The following is a 14,678-nucleotide window of genomic DNA, read 5'->3' as shown; positions in this document are numbered from 1 at the left end:
TGCCCCCCTAAATGCATAAAAAATAATAAGAATCTGAGAGAGGGCTGAGCGAGGGAGGACTCGGCTTGGCAAGGGTTAAAGGGAACCGAGCTGCCTTCCTAGAGAGGACAGGAAGCAAGGGGGGCTGGTCCTCCAGAGCCAAGGCCCCTCCCTCCCTCCCCAGTCCTTCCCTGCTTTGGTGTTTCTGCTGCAAGGGCTGCCTCGGTCTCCCCTCCTGGGATCTGGTGAGTCTCCTCTCTTCCCCCCCCCCCCGAGGGTGCAGTGGGGAGAGGGGGGGTCCCAGGGCTGCAGCAGGGGAGGGTGCCTGGGGGGCCAGATGTGCTCCTGCAGGGGGGGGGACCCCAAGTCAGGGAGGAGGAGAGGGTCCTGCCAGGGAGGGGCCAGGTCTGCCACGCTCTCCTTCCTGGAGATCAGAGGATCCCTGACTTCCACGAAATCTTCCTTTTTAAAACAAGGTTTTAAAGTTCCTTTTTAAAGTCCCTGGGAGTTTAACTCTGTGTGACATCGCTCAGCCTCATTGCACAACAGAGGAAACATCTGCAAATGGTTTTCCAAAGCTGGACGAGGAGGTGGACTAGCTCCCCCCCCCAAAAAAAACCAAAAAAAAAACCACGGGGAGGGAGGAAGAAAAGGTGGGAGAGAAAGGAGAGGAGTAAAGAGAGGGATCCCAGCCCATAGTCTGGCTGCTGCATTGGGGACCAGTTTCCCAGTTTCCCAGTGTCTCCCAGGGCAGCTCCCCACAGAGGCCACTGCAGCAATCCCCTCGCACCCAGAGCAGGGCATCCCAGGACCACATCCTCTCTGTCCCAAAGCGATTGCTGGTGGCAAAGCAGCCGGAAATGGGCGCTGCTCCTCACTGAGCCTCCAGGGACCTTGGCATCAGTGGCTGGGGGGGGGGGTTAAGCTCTCTAATAAAATAATAATAATAAATTAGCTGCCTAAATTTCAAGGGAGATGTATTTGGCTCTGCCCACTTGGCCCTCACAGCAAAGAAAAAGAGACCCCCACCCCAGGGGTCTGTCTTGAGAGCGGCAGAGAGTCCAAGTCCAAGAAAAGGAGACAGAAGCAGGGCAGTGGGCGTGGGGGTGGGGGGAGAGCAACTCCTGAGGACCCCCGGATGAGACCCCCACTAGAGCCAAGCATCCATTTTCCACAAGATACAAATGACTCCCTTGTCAGTCAGTTCTGACTTCATGCATTGACTGGAAGGCAGGAGCAACAAGGCTGATTCACCTCACAGAAATCCCTTCAGTTGCCTCCACATTTTGCAATCTTCCTTCCAGGAGGGCTAGAGGGTGCTTCCTTCTTCTCCTCTTTTTCAAGAAGATCTCTCCTGGTTTGGGCTGTGGTGCCATCCAGCCCTGGTACCTGTCAAGACACATCCATGCTTCCTTACAGATTCTGTTGTTTCTTCTGACCTACAAATTCTGTAACAGAACAATGTATTTGCTTTGTAGGATTTGCTAGAGCTTCTCATTCAGACAGACAGAACTTGGCACAAGACCAAAGGGTTCCTTCCAATCTCTCAGAGGCTTCCTGAGAGCACAGATGGATGAGCGAGACTCAGCTGGCCCTGGAGCAGGAAGAGGCCATGCCATCAAAACTGGGAGCAGTGGGGGATTCTGGGAAAACTCTGTGCAGAAGATCCTGGGTGAGGAGGACACCCTCCGCTCAGAGGGGCAGAGCCAGCAGGTGAGGCAGTTCTGCTGCCAGGAGGCCAAAGGACCCCGAGAGGTTTGCAGCCGACTCTACCACCTTTGCCACCAGTGGCTGAAGCCAGAAAGGCACACGAAAGCTGAGATGCTGGACCTGGTGATCTTGGAGCAGTTCCTGGCTGTCCTTCCCCTGGAGATGGAGAGCTGGGTGAGGGACTGTGGAGCGGAGACCAGTTCGCAGGCGGTGGCCCTGGCCGAAGGTTTCCTCCTGAGTCAGGCAGAGGAGAGGAAGCAGGTGAGAGACACTTTCCTCTGGATACTCCCAAGGGGCTCCAAACATGACAGAAAACATCCCATAATGGTCTGCTGATGGCCCATCCTTTTCCTGGGGAGGCATCCATGGAATGAGATTTCACAAACTTACAACTGTTTCTTTTTCAGGGAAAGGATCATTTTGTAGAAATGGACCTGGATTCCTGTGAGGCAGAGAGGCCTCCATCGGACACCAGAGAGAGTCCACTGGGTAAGGAGGAAGGTGGGTTTTCTCCGTTTGGTCTTGTTCTGTTGGTTTTCCAACTCATCTGAGGGTTCTTTTCATCTTGTTTTGGGGAGAACAGTTGGGAACAAGCGTGCAGAGGAAGAGAGAAGTATTTCTGCACAACTAACATATGAAATGGGCACCAACCTCCAAATGCTCTCAGCAGGTGTGGCTACCTTTGAAGGTGACCCGGAAACTGCAATTAATCCAGAATGCGGCAGCTAGGCTGGTGACTGGGAGCGGCTGACAAGATCACATAACACCGGTTCTGAGAGATCTGCATTGGCTCCCAGTATGTGTCTGAGCACAATTCCAAGTGTTGGTGCTGACCTTGAAAGCCCTAAATGGCCTCGGTCCAGTATATCTGAAGGACATCTCCACCCCATCGTTCTGCCCAGACACTGAGGTCCAGCCGCTGAGGCACTTCTGGCAGTTCCCTCATTGCGAGAAGTGAGGGTACAGGGAACCAGACAGAGGGCCTTCTCGGTAGTGGCGCCCGCCCTGTGGAACACCCTCCCTTCAGATGTGAAGGAAATAAGCAGCTATCTTCTCTTTAAAAGACATCTGAAGGCAGCCCTGTTCAGGGAAGTTTTTAATATTTAACACTGTACTGTTTTTAACACTTGATTGGAAGCCGCCCAGAGTGACTGGGGAGACTCAGCCAGATTGGCGGGGTATAAATTATTATTATTATTATTATTATTATTATTATTATTATTATTATTGGCCCATCTGAAGTTAGAGATGCCCTATTTCACCTGTGAGAGAAGCAGGCACTCCTGGCATCCTGCTTACCTTTTTTTTCTTTTGCAGGAGACAGAATGATGCCGGCAAAACCTCCTGGTCCATCTTTTCATGGGAGCAGAAGGGAAGCAGCAGCTGTGGAACCAGATCAGGTCAGAGGAAGCTGCCTTGTGGGGACAGAGGCCGAGGGATGGAGCAATGGAGGAGCAAAGGCAGGCTGCCCAATGGTGCACTCTTTGATCCCTTGCCAGAAACCCCAGAGAGGAGGGCAGTTAGAAAGCTGTCGGGAGTCGGGGGCCTTTACTCTCGGCAGCGGCTTTTGTGGAAGAAGAGGCTCAGGGAATGAGCTGCTGTTCTCATGAGGCCTGAAACTCAGCCAGGTCTGTGAATATCGTGTTCTTGCTGATAAATTGCAGCTGTGAACTGTGGGGTTTCCTGCCCAGATACCTCATACCAGTCTTCTGAATGTTGCCAGCAGGATTCATTTGTAGTTACTGCTTTATGTCTACATTGACCATGGACTGCTAAAATAGGCTTCTAAGCTTTGGAGAAACCATAACCAGCAGTGGCCAGGATTCCCCTAGCCAGCCCCATCAGCAGCACAAAGAGAACCGCCCTCCACTCCTCCCCTTGACGTTCCCTCCCCAGAACAGTGCATGGGGAGAGTAGAGGGGGCAATAAAATAAATGCCTAATACAAGAATTCCTTTGTTAAAAGAAGCTTCCATTATTAAAGTGGGAAGCAAAAGAATCACTTAAAAAAGAGGAAGGAAACAACAGAGCATTGTGTAGCAGATCATATTTCTGCTGTCTCAGAGGAGGACATTTCCCTTTTTCTTTCAGGGTCCAGTGTGCTTTGAAGATGTCGCTGTTTGTTTCACGGACGAGGAGTGGGCGTTGCTGGATCCTGACCAGAGAGCTCTGCATAAGGACGTCATGGAGGAGAATCGTGGGATCGTGGCCTCTCTTGGTAAGGCTCCCTGTGGGATCGTCCTATCTGCCTGGAAATTCAAAAAATATGTCTATAGACCAACCTCATATATTTTCACAGAGCTCAACGGCGCCCCCTATAACACCTGTGAACCTAACACCCCCACAATAAAGAGTAACTTACAGTTTTCTCTTTGAACAATCTTCCTCAGATTATTCCTTTTTCTACCTTGATTGGGCTGGTCTAAACTGCCCAGGCCATCTTCAATGTCAGCTTCAGAATTGTTAGGAAAGATAAGTAGTTTCAGGTTTTCTGGTTTTGTTTTTGCTCCTGTCAGTCTTGGGTTGACCAGAGAGACGACTGACATTGGAGATGGAGGGGATGCCATGACTGGGCCAAACAAAATCCATCCCAGAGAAGAAGAGCTAGACTTATTGAATTTCAGGTAGAAGTAGCAGTGGTGATGATGATGATGATGATACAGTGGTACCTCGGTTTACAAACTTTCCGGAACAGGACTGTTCTTAAATCAAGATACCACTGTAGTAATAATAATAATTTTTGTTTATACCCTGTGCATCTGGAAACCTTTTGTGAAAAGTGTATTTCTGAGGTTTGATGGCTCATAACACCACTTTTGTGTGGAGTAATACCATAAAATTATATAGCAATGGAAAGATAATTTAATGAAGAATGTAATGCCATGACTTTTATGAAGGAGTATTTATTAGAACAGCAGTCATAAAGAAAAAACGTGAAACCTTTGGTAACCATTGGTAACCTTTAGCTTTAATTATGGCCTTACAACGCCTTCACTTGAAGTGAACCAAGTTTTTAGTTCTGCAGCTGTAATAATGTGAAACCAAGACTGAATTATTGCCTCTGTTAATTGGGCTTTATTGCTGGGTTGCTTCTGAATAACAAGTTTCTTTAGTCGGCTCCAAAGATTTCTGATTGGGTTAAAGTGTGGGCTATTCAGCATGGACTAAAGTGTTGGCTATTCAGGTTGCCATCAGTATGCCGATGATACCCAGCTCTATCTGTTGATGGATGGCCATCCTGACTCGGCCCCAGACACACTGACCAGATGTTTGGAAGCTGTGGCTGGATGGTTACGTGGGAGCCGGTTGAAGCTAAATCCTTCGAAGACAGAGGTCCTCTGGCTGGGACGGGACGATATGGGATTGGGGGGGCAACTCCCATCTCTTGTGGGGGCGCAATTAGTGCCAGCACCGTCTGTTAAGAGTTTGGGTGTCATCTTCGACACCTCCCTTTCCATGGAGGCGGTATTTTTCCATCTTTGCCAAGCTAAGCAGTTGGCTCCTTATCTCTCTCGCCCTGACCTAGCCACTGTGATCCACGCGACGGTCACCTCCAGACTGGATTATTGTAACTCGCTCTACGTGGGGCTGCCCTTGAGACTGACCCAGAAACTCCAGCGGGTGCAGAATGCCGCGGCAAGAGTCCTTATGGGGTCTTTGCTGCGAGATCACATTCATCTGGTACTATACCAGCTGCACTGGCTCCCGGTGGAGTACAGGATCAGGTTTAAGGTGCTGGTTTTAACCTTTAAAGCCCTATACGGCCTAGGACCCTCGTACCTACGGGACCGCCTCTCCTGGTATGTCCCACAGAGAAACTTACGGTCTTCAAATAAAAACATCTTGAAGGTCCCAGGCCACAGAGAGGTTAGGCTGCCTTCAACTAGAGCCAGGGCTTTTTCGGCTGTGGCTTCGATCTGGTGGAACACTCTGTCACAAGAGACTAGGGCCCTGCAGGACTTGACATCTTTCTGCAGGGCCTGCAAGACAGAGCTGTTCCACCAGGCCTTTGGCCAGGGCACAGCCTGACTCCCTCCTTCGGCAATCTTCACGGAGCTCTGGCCCAATGGTTGCCATTGGTTTGATTTGAATTAATTTTATAATGAATGATTGTGTTATAATGTTGTGTTGTACTGTTGTACTGTTTTATTGTTGTTAGCTACCCTGAGCCCGGCTTCGGCTGGGGAGGGCGGGATATAAATAAAATTTATTATTATTATTATTATTATCATTATTATTATTATTCCCAGGCCATTCCAGCAGTGAAATATCATTATCTTGAATGTACCTTTTGCACATTGGGACGCAGGTGGCGCTGTGGGTTAAAGCCTCAGCGCCTAGGGCTTGCCGATTGAAAGGTTGGCGGTTCGAATCCCTGCGGCGGGGTGCGCTCCCGCTGCTCGGTCCCAGCGCCTGCCAACCTAGCAGTTCGAAAGCACCTCTGGGTGCAAGTAGATAAATAGGGACCGCTTACCAGCGGGAAGGTAAACGGCGTTTCCGTGTGCGGCTCTGGCTCGCCAGAGCAGCGATGTCACGCTGGCCACGTGACCCGGAAGTGTCTCCGGACAGCGCTGGCCCCTGGCCTCTTAAGTGAGATGGGCGCACAACCCCAGAGTCTGTCAAGACTGGCCCGTATGGGCAGGGGTACCTTTACCTTTACCTTTTTACTTTTTGCACACAGCAGCAACATGACCTAGAGCTGAATCCTGCTGAAAATATATAAATGCTTTGGTATCTGGGAAAACATCACCTGCGGAACACTTCAGTTTGGGCTCACGTATTTCGTTTGTGCATTTTCCCGCATTTATATTCCCATTAATGACGCAAATTCTGCCCACACCTTTGGCTGCCATACAACCCCAGATCATCACACTGTCTGGGTGTTTCACAGTTGGTGTAATGCAAGTAGGGTGTAAATCTTCTCTGATTCTTCTCCTCTTCTCTGATTAAAGAAACTCACATTTTTCATGCCATCACTACCAAGCAAGGTAGTGTCCTTTTTAAAAAAATAAAGTTTTTTATTTATACAACAAGAAAAAAGGAAAAAAACACAAATACCAAATTACACACAAATTACAAAAATAACCATAGACACATAATTTTCTTAGCAAACAATAAAACATCTATTGGTCTTAACACTAAAGACCCAACCTCCCGTCTATTCCATATTTCAAATTCATATTACTTATTGCCAATACACACTTTTATCATAATTAAACTTATTCTTAATAAATCTAATTTCTTATATCTACCTTGCAACTATTACTGAAGTTCCTCGAGTGCTGCGACAGAAATTAAACTACTATATTTATTTTTCAGATATTCTTTGAAAATCTCCCATTTTGAAACAAATTCCTGTTTTGATTTATTCTTTATTTTTTCTGATAAACCATCTAATTCGGCATATTCTGTCAGCTTTTGGATCCAATCTTGTATAGAGGGGATTTCATTACTCTTCCATTTTGCTGTGATCAAAACTCTTGCTGCCGCCGTCGCATATAAAAAGATACCCTTCCTCTTTTGTGGAATATCCTAATCTGTTATTCCCAGGAGGTAGGCCTCTGGTTTTTTATTGAAAGAGATCTTTAGCATTTTTTGCAGTTCTGCATGTATACTCTCCTAGAATACCTGTATTTTCCTACATATCCACCACATATGGTAGAATGTTCCTGAGTCTCTGCATCTCCAACAATTACTTGACACATTTTTATACATTTTGGAAAGTTTCCATGGTGTTAGATACCATCGATGTTGCATTTTTTGAAAGTTCTCTCTAATCGTGTAACAGTTTGTGAATTTCCAATTGATCTTCCATAAATTTTCCCATTGGGCCATGGTTATTGAATGGCCAAAATCCTGGGACCACCTCACCATTGCCACTGTTACCTCCTCCTCCTTGGCTGTCCAGTCAAGGAGGAGTCAATAAGTTTTGGAAAGAGTTTTTGTTTTAGAATTTACAAGATCAGATTCGAATCGGGACATTTCTGTTGAGAACCCCTTTTGTTTGTCAGATTTAAATTTTTCAAATAACTGATGGTATTGGAACCAGTCTGAAATGTGTTCTCTTATTTCCTCAAAGTTTTTTAATTTTATTTGGTTATCTTCATTTTTTAGAAGTATTTTATATGTTGGCCAGCTTTCCTGAGTATTTTTCCGTTTTACTGCTATGGCTTCTATTGGAGAAGTCTACCACGGGACTTTAGGCTCCATCAGGTCTTTATATTTTTCCCATACAGCAAAGAGTGACTTTCTTATTATATGGTTGGTAAAGTTTTAATGAATTTTCGCTTTTCCATATATTAGGTAGGCGTGCCATCCCCAATGGTTGTCAAAACCTTCCAGGTCCAGGAGGTCCGGATCCTGCAACGTGCACCAATCCTTTTAGCCAGGTGAAACAGGCTGCCTCGTAGTAAAGTTTTAGGTCGGGTCGGGAACAGCCTCCTCTCTCTTTTATGTCTATTAAGATCAGGTGTTTAATCCTAGGTTTCTTCCCTTCCCACAGGAATTTGGAAATTTCTCTTTGCCATATCTTGAGACAACCTGTCAAATAAGGTAGTGTCCCATTGTTCCGCTGTCCAGTTAACATGGGTTTCATCTTTTCAACCTTTGTTGGAGAGATAACAATGGCTTTTTCCTTAGAATTCTAACATTTAGACCAGTCTTTGCACTCAACTTCCCATCACATTGTGCCATGTCATCTTGTATACACCCAGATGATTTTCTTCTGTCATGTAGGGACAGTCTCTCCACTCGTCCATCGTCACTTGCCTTTGTACACATTCCCTGCCTTAACAAGTCTGATTTTGTAGTGACTGAGTCTCCTTATACCTCTTCAAAAATATAAAAAGGCCAACTTTGGTTAAGTTTTCCCCAATCTCTCTTCTAATTTCTCCATAACTGTAGCCTTCTTCACTTAAAAGTACCATCTTACTTTCTGGGGACCAGTCAACTCTTTGTGCCATTTCTATAATTTTATTATGTTTTACACCCTCACTAAATGAAAGAACACACAAAACCAACCAACTTGATAGCAATCACATAACACACTGATAAAAGTCAACCTAAGCAAGTTGTGCTTTCTTTTTCTGGTTATTTGGCTATAATTTTGATAGAATAGGGGTAATTGAACAAACTTTGTTGGATTGCAATCTCGATAGCATTCTTGATCAAATTATCTTTCCACTGATATATAATTTTATGACATTACTCCAAATGAAGTGGTGTTATCAGCCAGCAAACCTCTGAAATACACTTTTTTCCAAAAGTCTTCCACAATTTTGACCACTACTGTATATCTAATAAAGCAACATTCAACAACTCATCAGAATCTCATAATAAATATGTTGGTTAATGACAAAAAATGCAGGTAATTAATACACCCCCAACTCCCTTCAGTTCTTTTCCATTTGTTCCTGAGGAGGCTCTAATCCCTTTTTGTCTCCATTGCAGATTGTGATGAATCGGAAATTGAGAGCAAAGGTGACAACGAAAAATTCCCCAGAGAGGAGAAGCCACACAAAAATTTGGAGTGTGGAGAAAGCTGCAGTCAGAGCTCCCATTCCACTTCCCATAAACAAAATCTCATTGGAAAGAAACTCTATCAGTGCATGGAATGTGGAAAGAGCTTCAGTCAGTGCTCCTCTCTCACTTCCCATCAAAGAATTCATACAGGGGAGAAACCCTATCAGTGCGTAGAATGTGGAAAGAGCTTCACTCGTAGCTCCTCTCTCACTTATCATCAAAGAATTCATACAGGGGAGAAACCCTATCAGTGTGTGGAATGTGGAAAGAGCTTCAGTCAGAGATCCGATCTCACTAAGCATCAAAGAATTCATACAAGGGAGAAACCCTATCAGTGTGTGGAATGTGGAAAGAGCTTCAGTCACACCCAGAATCTCACTTCCCATCAAAGAATTCATACAGGGGAGAAACCCTATCAGTGTGTGGAATGTGGAAAGAGCTTCACTGGTAGCTCCTCTCTCACTTATCATCAAAAAATTCATACAGGGGATAAACCCTTTCATTGTGTGGAATGTGGAAAGAGCTTCACTCACAGCAGTAGTCTCACTTCCCATCAAAGAATTCATACAGGGGAGAAACCCTATCAGTGTGTGGAATGTGGAAAGAGCTTCACTCACAGCCACAGTCTTACTTCCCATCAAAGAATTCATACAGGGGAGAAACCCTATCAGTGTGTGGAATGTGGAAAGGATTTCAGGAAGAGGTCCGAACTCACTGACCATCACAGAATTCATACAGGGGAGAAACCCTATCAGTGTGTGGAATGTGGAAAGAGCTTCAGTCAGAGCTCCCATCTCACTTCCCATCAAAGAATTCATACAGGGGAGAAACCCTATCAGTGTGAGGAATGTGGAAAGAGCTTCACTGGTAGCTCCTCTCTCACTTATCATCAAAGAATTCATACAGGGGAGAAACCCTATCAGTGTGTGGAATGTGGAAAGAGCTTCACTCACAGCGGTAGTCTCACTTCCCATCGAAGAATTCATACAGGGGAGAAACCCTATCAGTGTGTGGAATGTGGAAAGAGCTTTACTCATAGCTCCTCTCTCATTTCCCATCAAAGAATTCATACAGGGGAGAAACCGTATCAGTGTGTGGAATGTGGAAAGAGCTTCAGTCAGAGCTCCGATCTCACTTCCCATCAAAGAATTCATACAGGGGAGAAACCCTATCAGTGTGTGGAATGTGGAAAGAGCTTCAGTCAGAGCTCCGATCTCACTTCCCATCAAAGAATTCATACAGGGGAGAAACCATATCAGTGTGTGGAATGTGGAAAGAGCTTCAGGAAGAGCTCCGATCTCACTAAGCATCAGAGAGTTCATACAAGGGAGAAACCCTATCAGTGTGTGGAATGTGGAAAGAGCTTCAGTCAGAGCTCCGATCTCACTAAGCATCAAAGAATTCATACAAGGGAGAAACCCTATCAGTGTGTGGAATGTGGAAAGAGCTTCACTGTTAGCTCTAAACTCACTTCCCACCAAAGAATCCATACAAAGGTCGGAAAAACCAGTATACAGCTTTAGGAGCCAGGCAAATCCGCACCTTTTTAAGCAGGCCTTTTTCTTATTGACATCTAATGCTATTTTAACATGTGATGTTTTGTGTTTTTATGTTGTGTTTTTACTTTCTAAGCATTCTGAGACATGTGCGTGTAGGTAATACAGCCACTCTTAAATTCCTAGGGGTCTTAGCCCCCCCATAAAATATTTGAGGAGGCCACCCCCCAGGTTTTCTTTGTGTTTTTTCCAAATGCAACCTTTTATTCTTCTGCTACTTGCCATACAATTTCGCTTTCAATTTGCCCTTTTAAGAATTTTTTTAAAACCGCACAAAGGTCATGAGGAAAACAAAATACAAGAAGATACAAACATGGACAGGTCCCATCTCTGCGGGCAAAATGGAAAAGTTGCTTAAGGGAGGCTTTCCCAAACTTGGGCCCCCAGCAGCTCCCGGACTACAGTTCCCATCATCCCTCCCCATTGGTCCTGCTAGCTAGGGATGATGGGAGTTGTAGTCCAAAAACAGCTGGAGACCCAAATTTGCTTAAAGGGAAAGTAGGCTGGCCTTGTGATACCCTCTGCTGGCCAAAAGCACTGCCCCAGAATCTGAACCACCCCCAGTACTTCTAATTGGAATTAATAGAGCGCAAAACTGAAGTTTGATCGGCACTTCAACCTTTAGGGAGCTTCTAGGAGCTTTCTGCACCACCTAGAGTACCCACAGAATTGTGGCTTCTACTGGCAACACACACAGGAGAACAAATGAAAGTCAAACACAATGAGCAAGAAAAAACCTGGAAAGGGCCATACCAAATGGACATCCGGTGTGAAGAGGTCACTTTCCCCACTGCTGAACAATGCCACAGGTAGAGGAGATGGAATGCTAGAAGTGTTCTCTGGGGCAAGGGCAGCTGCTGAGAAATTGAACTATAGACGCAAAATATTACTTTTTTAAAAAGTCGCTGCCATTATAGGCATTGCCATTCAAATGGTGTGCATGCATCCTGTGATTGATATTGCAAGGCGGGACTTACCTGGCCCTCCACCAATATTTTATTCAAGTTGGCAACACTGGGTCGGGTGGTTTACAGATTAAATAAATACATAAATCACCTACCTTTGCAAATATTCCAGCTTGTCTATATCCTCATTTATTCTTCTTTAAAATGTATTTGCCCTTCATCTTAAGATTTTACATTATAAGCATACAGGATGAAAGCATGGCTTTCTCAAAAACAAGACAAGCCAGAGAAACCTCTTCTTTTCTTTTTTTGGATGGAGTTACAAACTTTGTTGATCAGGGGCCTGCTGATCAACATAGTCCATCTCTATTTCAGTAAGGCTTTGGACAGAGTCCTCTGTGATATTCATGTGAGGAAGCTGGAAAATAAGACTGAATGAGGTAACTGTTAGGTGGATTTGACTGACCGAACCCAAAGAGGACTCCTTCATGGTTCCTCCTCATCCTGGGGAAAAGTGACCAGAGGGGTGCTGCAGGGTTTTGTTCTGGGCCCGTTGTTGTTCAACGTCTTGATAAATGACATGGTTGAAGGAAATGAGGGGATGCTCGTCACATTTGCAGACGAGATCAAACGGATCATAATGGCATCCTCTCTCTTCTTCAGCAACAGACAGGGAGACAAAAAACAGTGCAAAAGCACAGCAGAGCGGAAGAGATAAGACCGACTTCCGTTCTTACACTTTCCAAGCCTAGGAAAGTAAACAGGGGCATGTGACATACTAGCCACATATCCAGCAACGGGAGGAGTGAATTGCTAACACACCACACATGATTGCAGGTGATATAAGGAAAAAAACCTGCTTTTTCCTTATGGGGTACCCAAGAGCCCATATACAGTCCTTTTGTACATTCTCTATTGGTAGGAGAAAATAGCAGAGACCAACCAGACCAATTGTACATTCTGGACTTCCAGAGGTGGCGCCATCGGTAATGGCGGAATCCCTCTGAGAAACAAAGCCAGTAAGCCTCTTCTTTATTAACTGTTGCAACAGGGTTCTTCCCCACACGCAGGAGAGAGGAGGAGGACCCCGAGCCCTGCATGCAAGCCCTTATACAGAGATTTTTAATTGCCCACCCTTCAGTCCAAGACCACACCCAGAAACATCATACATACATCACAGAAAAGGCAGTCTACAACAGAAATCTGAGTGCATTGTTTTTACCTTGAGAAATATTTGAGGTGACTGAAAGAGTGAAAGAGTCAAAATGGCTTTAGGACTTTTCCTGTGGGTTTTGGACATGTGGTTTATATATATGTGTTTGCGTGTTACATTTATATGTATATATATATAACACCTATATGTCACCTAAAAATTCTTATAACAATTCCCCCCTTTGAGGATATAATTTTGTAGCCTTATAAAGAGCTTGTTTATGCAGCCGTGTCCTTGTTATGCTTTTTCCTCAACAGCTCAAGTTTTACGCATTTTAGAGTGCTCCCTTTTGAAAGACCAAAAAAGGGGGGGTGAGTCAGTTTTAAATTTACTGCACTGAAACCCATTCCTTCAATTTTTTTCTGAAAAATTGTTGCCCCACAAATAACCTGATATGTTGCAAATGGATGCCTTCGTGTAAATCTTAAGAGACTTGCATGTCAGGCCTCTTAAGGCTATTTGCAGGTGTAGCAGTGCATATAGCTGGACATAGGATATCACATAAAAAATAACACATGTTGCATTTTGTTACTAAATTACTTGTGGCATTCTAGCACTTTGGGAGAAACATTCTCCATAGTGGTCTATGCTTTACACTTAGCGGGAAGGTCAAATAATGAGTGAAAAAGGCAGTTTGTTTTGTTTCTGCCTTTTTTGTGTGTTCCCAGGTGTCAAAGCTAGCTCTCCTCTGGTCTCACACCTCCATCATAGCACAGCAGCAACAATCCCTGGTGAATCCCTGTAGGGCTTTCATACTGACCATGTCACCTTGTAGTGGCACAGGTTTGGACATTTCTTGAGAGAGATGTCTTTGTCTTGGCCTTTCTAGGGGATTTTTTATTATTATTATAGGCTCTGGTCTTCCACCCTAGGGAAGTTGCTCAGTTGTTCCTAAGGGACCAAAAAGCTGGATACACTTGCCCAATTCAAACGGAGTCCAATTAGAATTTATATAGCCCCATGGTTCTCCGACGCAGAGTTCCGGCCCCACCTGGCGGTGGTGGTTGGCCTGGTCCTTGTACGCATCTTTGGCCTGGCGCAGTTGCTCCATCAATAGTTGGTGCTGAGACTGGAGCTCCTGGAGCCAATCTGTCACCGTGGGGACCGCAGATGCTGGCAGCACGTCCGGGAATAAACGCAGATGGTAACCGTAAGTGGCAGGGTCTGCTGGGTGGAGGCGTTCACCGCATTGTTGTAAGCGAACTCCTCCAATGCCAAGTGGTCAACCCAGTCTGGAGGTACTCCAGGTTCCGGTGGTCGGTTCTCATTTCCACCAGTTGTCTTGCCCCCTCAGGATGATGGCCCCTTGCGGTGATGATAGGTCCTTGCGGTTCCGGGGTGCTGCCAATTCCCGAAATGCTGCCACTTTCGTGGGATCCATCTGCACCCCATCAGGGGAGAGTTGGTGACCGAGGAAGTATACTGACCACTGGTGGAACTTTCACTTGCTGAGCTTAGCATACAGGCGTTGCTCCCGCAAGCGCGGCAACATGGACCGGACATGACCCTCGTGGTGAGCTGGGTCATGGAAGTAAATCAGAATGTCATCTAGGTACACCACCACGTACTTGTCTAGCAAGTCTTGGAACACGTGGTTGATGTACCGTTAGAACACGGCAGGCGCATTGCACAACCCGAAAGGCATTACCAGGTATTCAAACTGCCCATACCGGGTCCCACATGCTGTCTTCCACTCATCCCCGGCTAGGATCCGAATCAAATTGTAGGCCCCCCCAAAGGTCCATCTTGGTGAACATCTGTACCCCTTGCACCCGTTCCAGCAACTCCGCAATAA

General features: G+C 45.7%; 1 protein-coding gene across 1 annotated transcript in view; it reads left to right on the top strand.

Annotated features, from left to right (window-relative positions):
* The window catches only part of LOC310843334 (uncharacterized protein), a 63,287-nt gene extending 52,359 nt beyond the window's left edge, over positions 1-10,928 (top strand). The window contains exons 4-6 of the mRNA XM_083736526.1: positions 3,007-3,089; positions 3,780-3,906; positions 9,138-10,928. Of these exons, the coding sequence (XP_083592652.1) occupies positions 3,007-3,089; positions 3,780-3,906; positions 9,138-10,732 (1,805 nt within the window). The 3' untranslated portion in view covers positions 10,733-10,928. The remainder of the gene's footprint in view (positions 1-3,006; positions 3,090-3,779; positions 3,907-9,137) is intronic.
* The last annotated feature ends 3,750 nt before the right edge of the window (positions 10,929-14,678 follow it).

Source organism: Podarcis gaigeae (genome assembly GCF_964106915.1).
Source record: "Podarcis gaigeae genome assembly, chromosome: 4".
Taxonomy (NCBI): Eukaryota; Metazoa; Chordata; class Lepidosauria; order Squamata; family Lacertidae; genus Podarcis; species Podarcis gaigeae.
The sequence above is the reverse complement of the archived record's forward strand: the minus strand, read 5'-3'. Positions and strand labels throughout refer to the sequence as shown.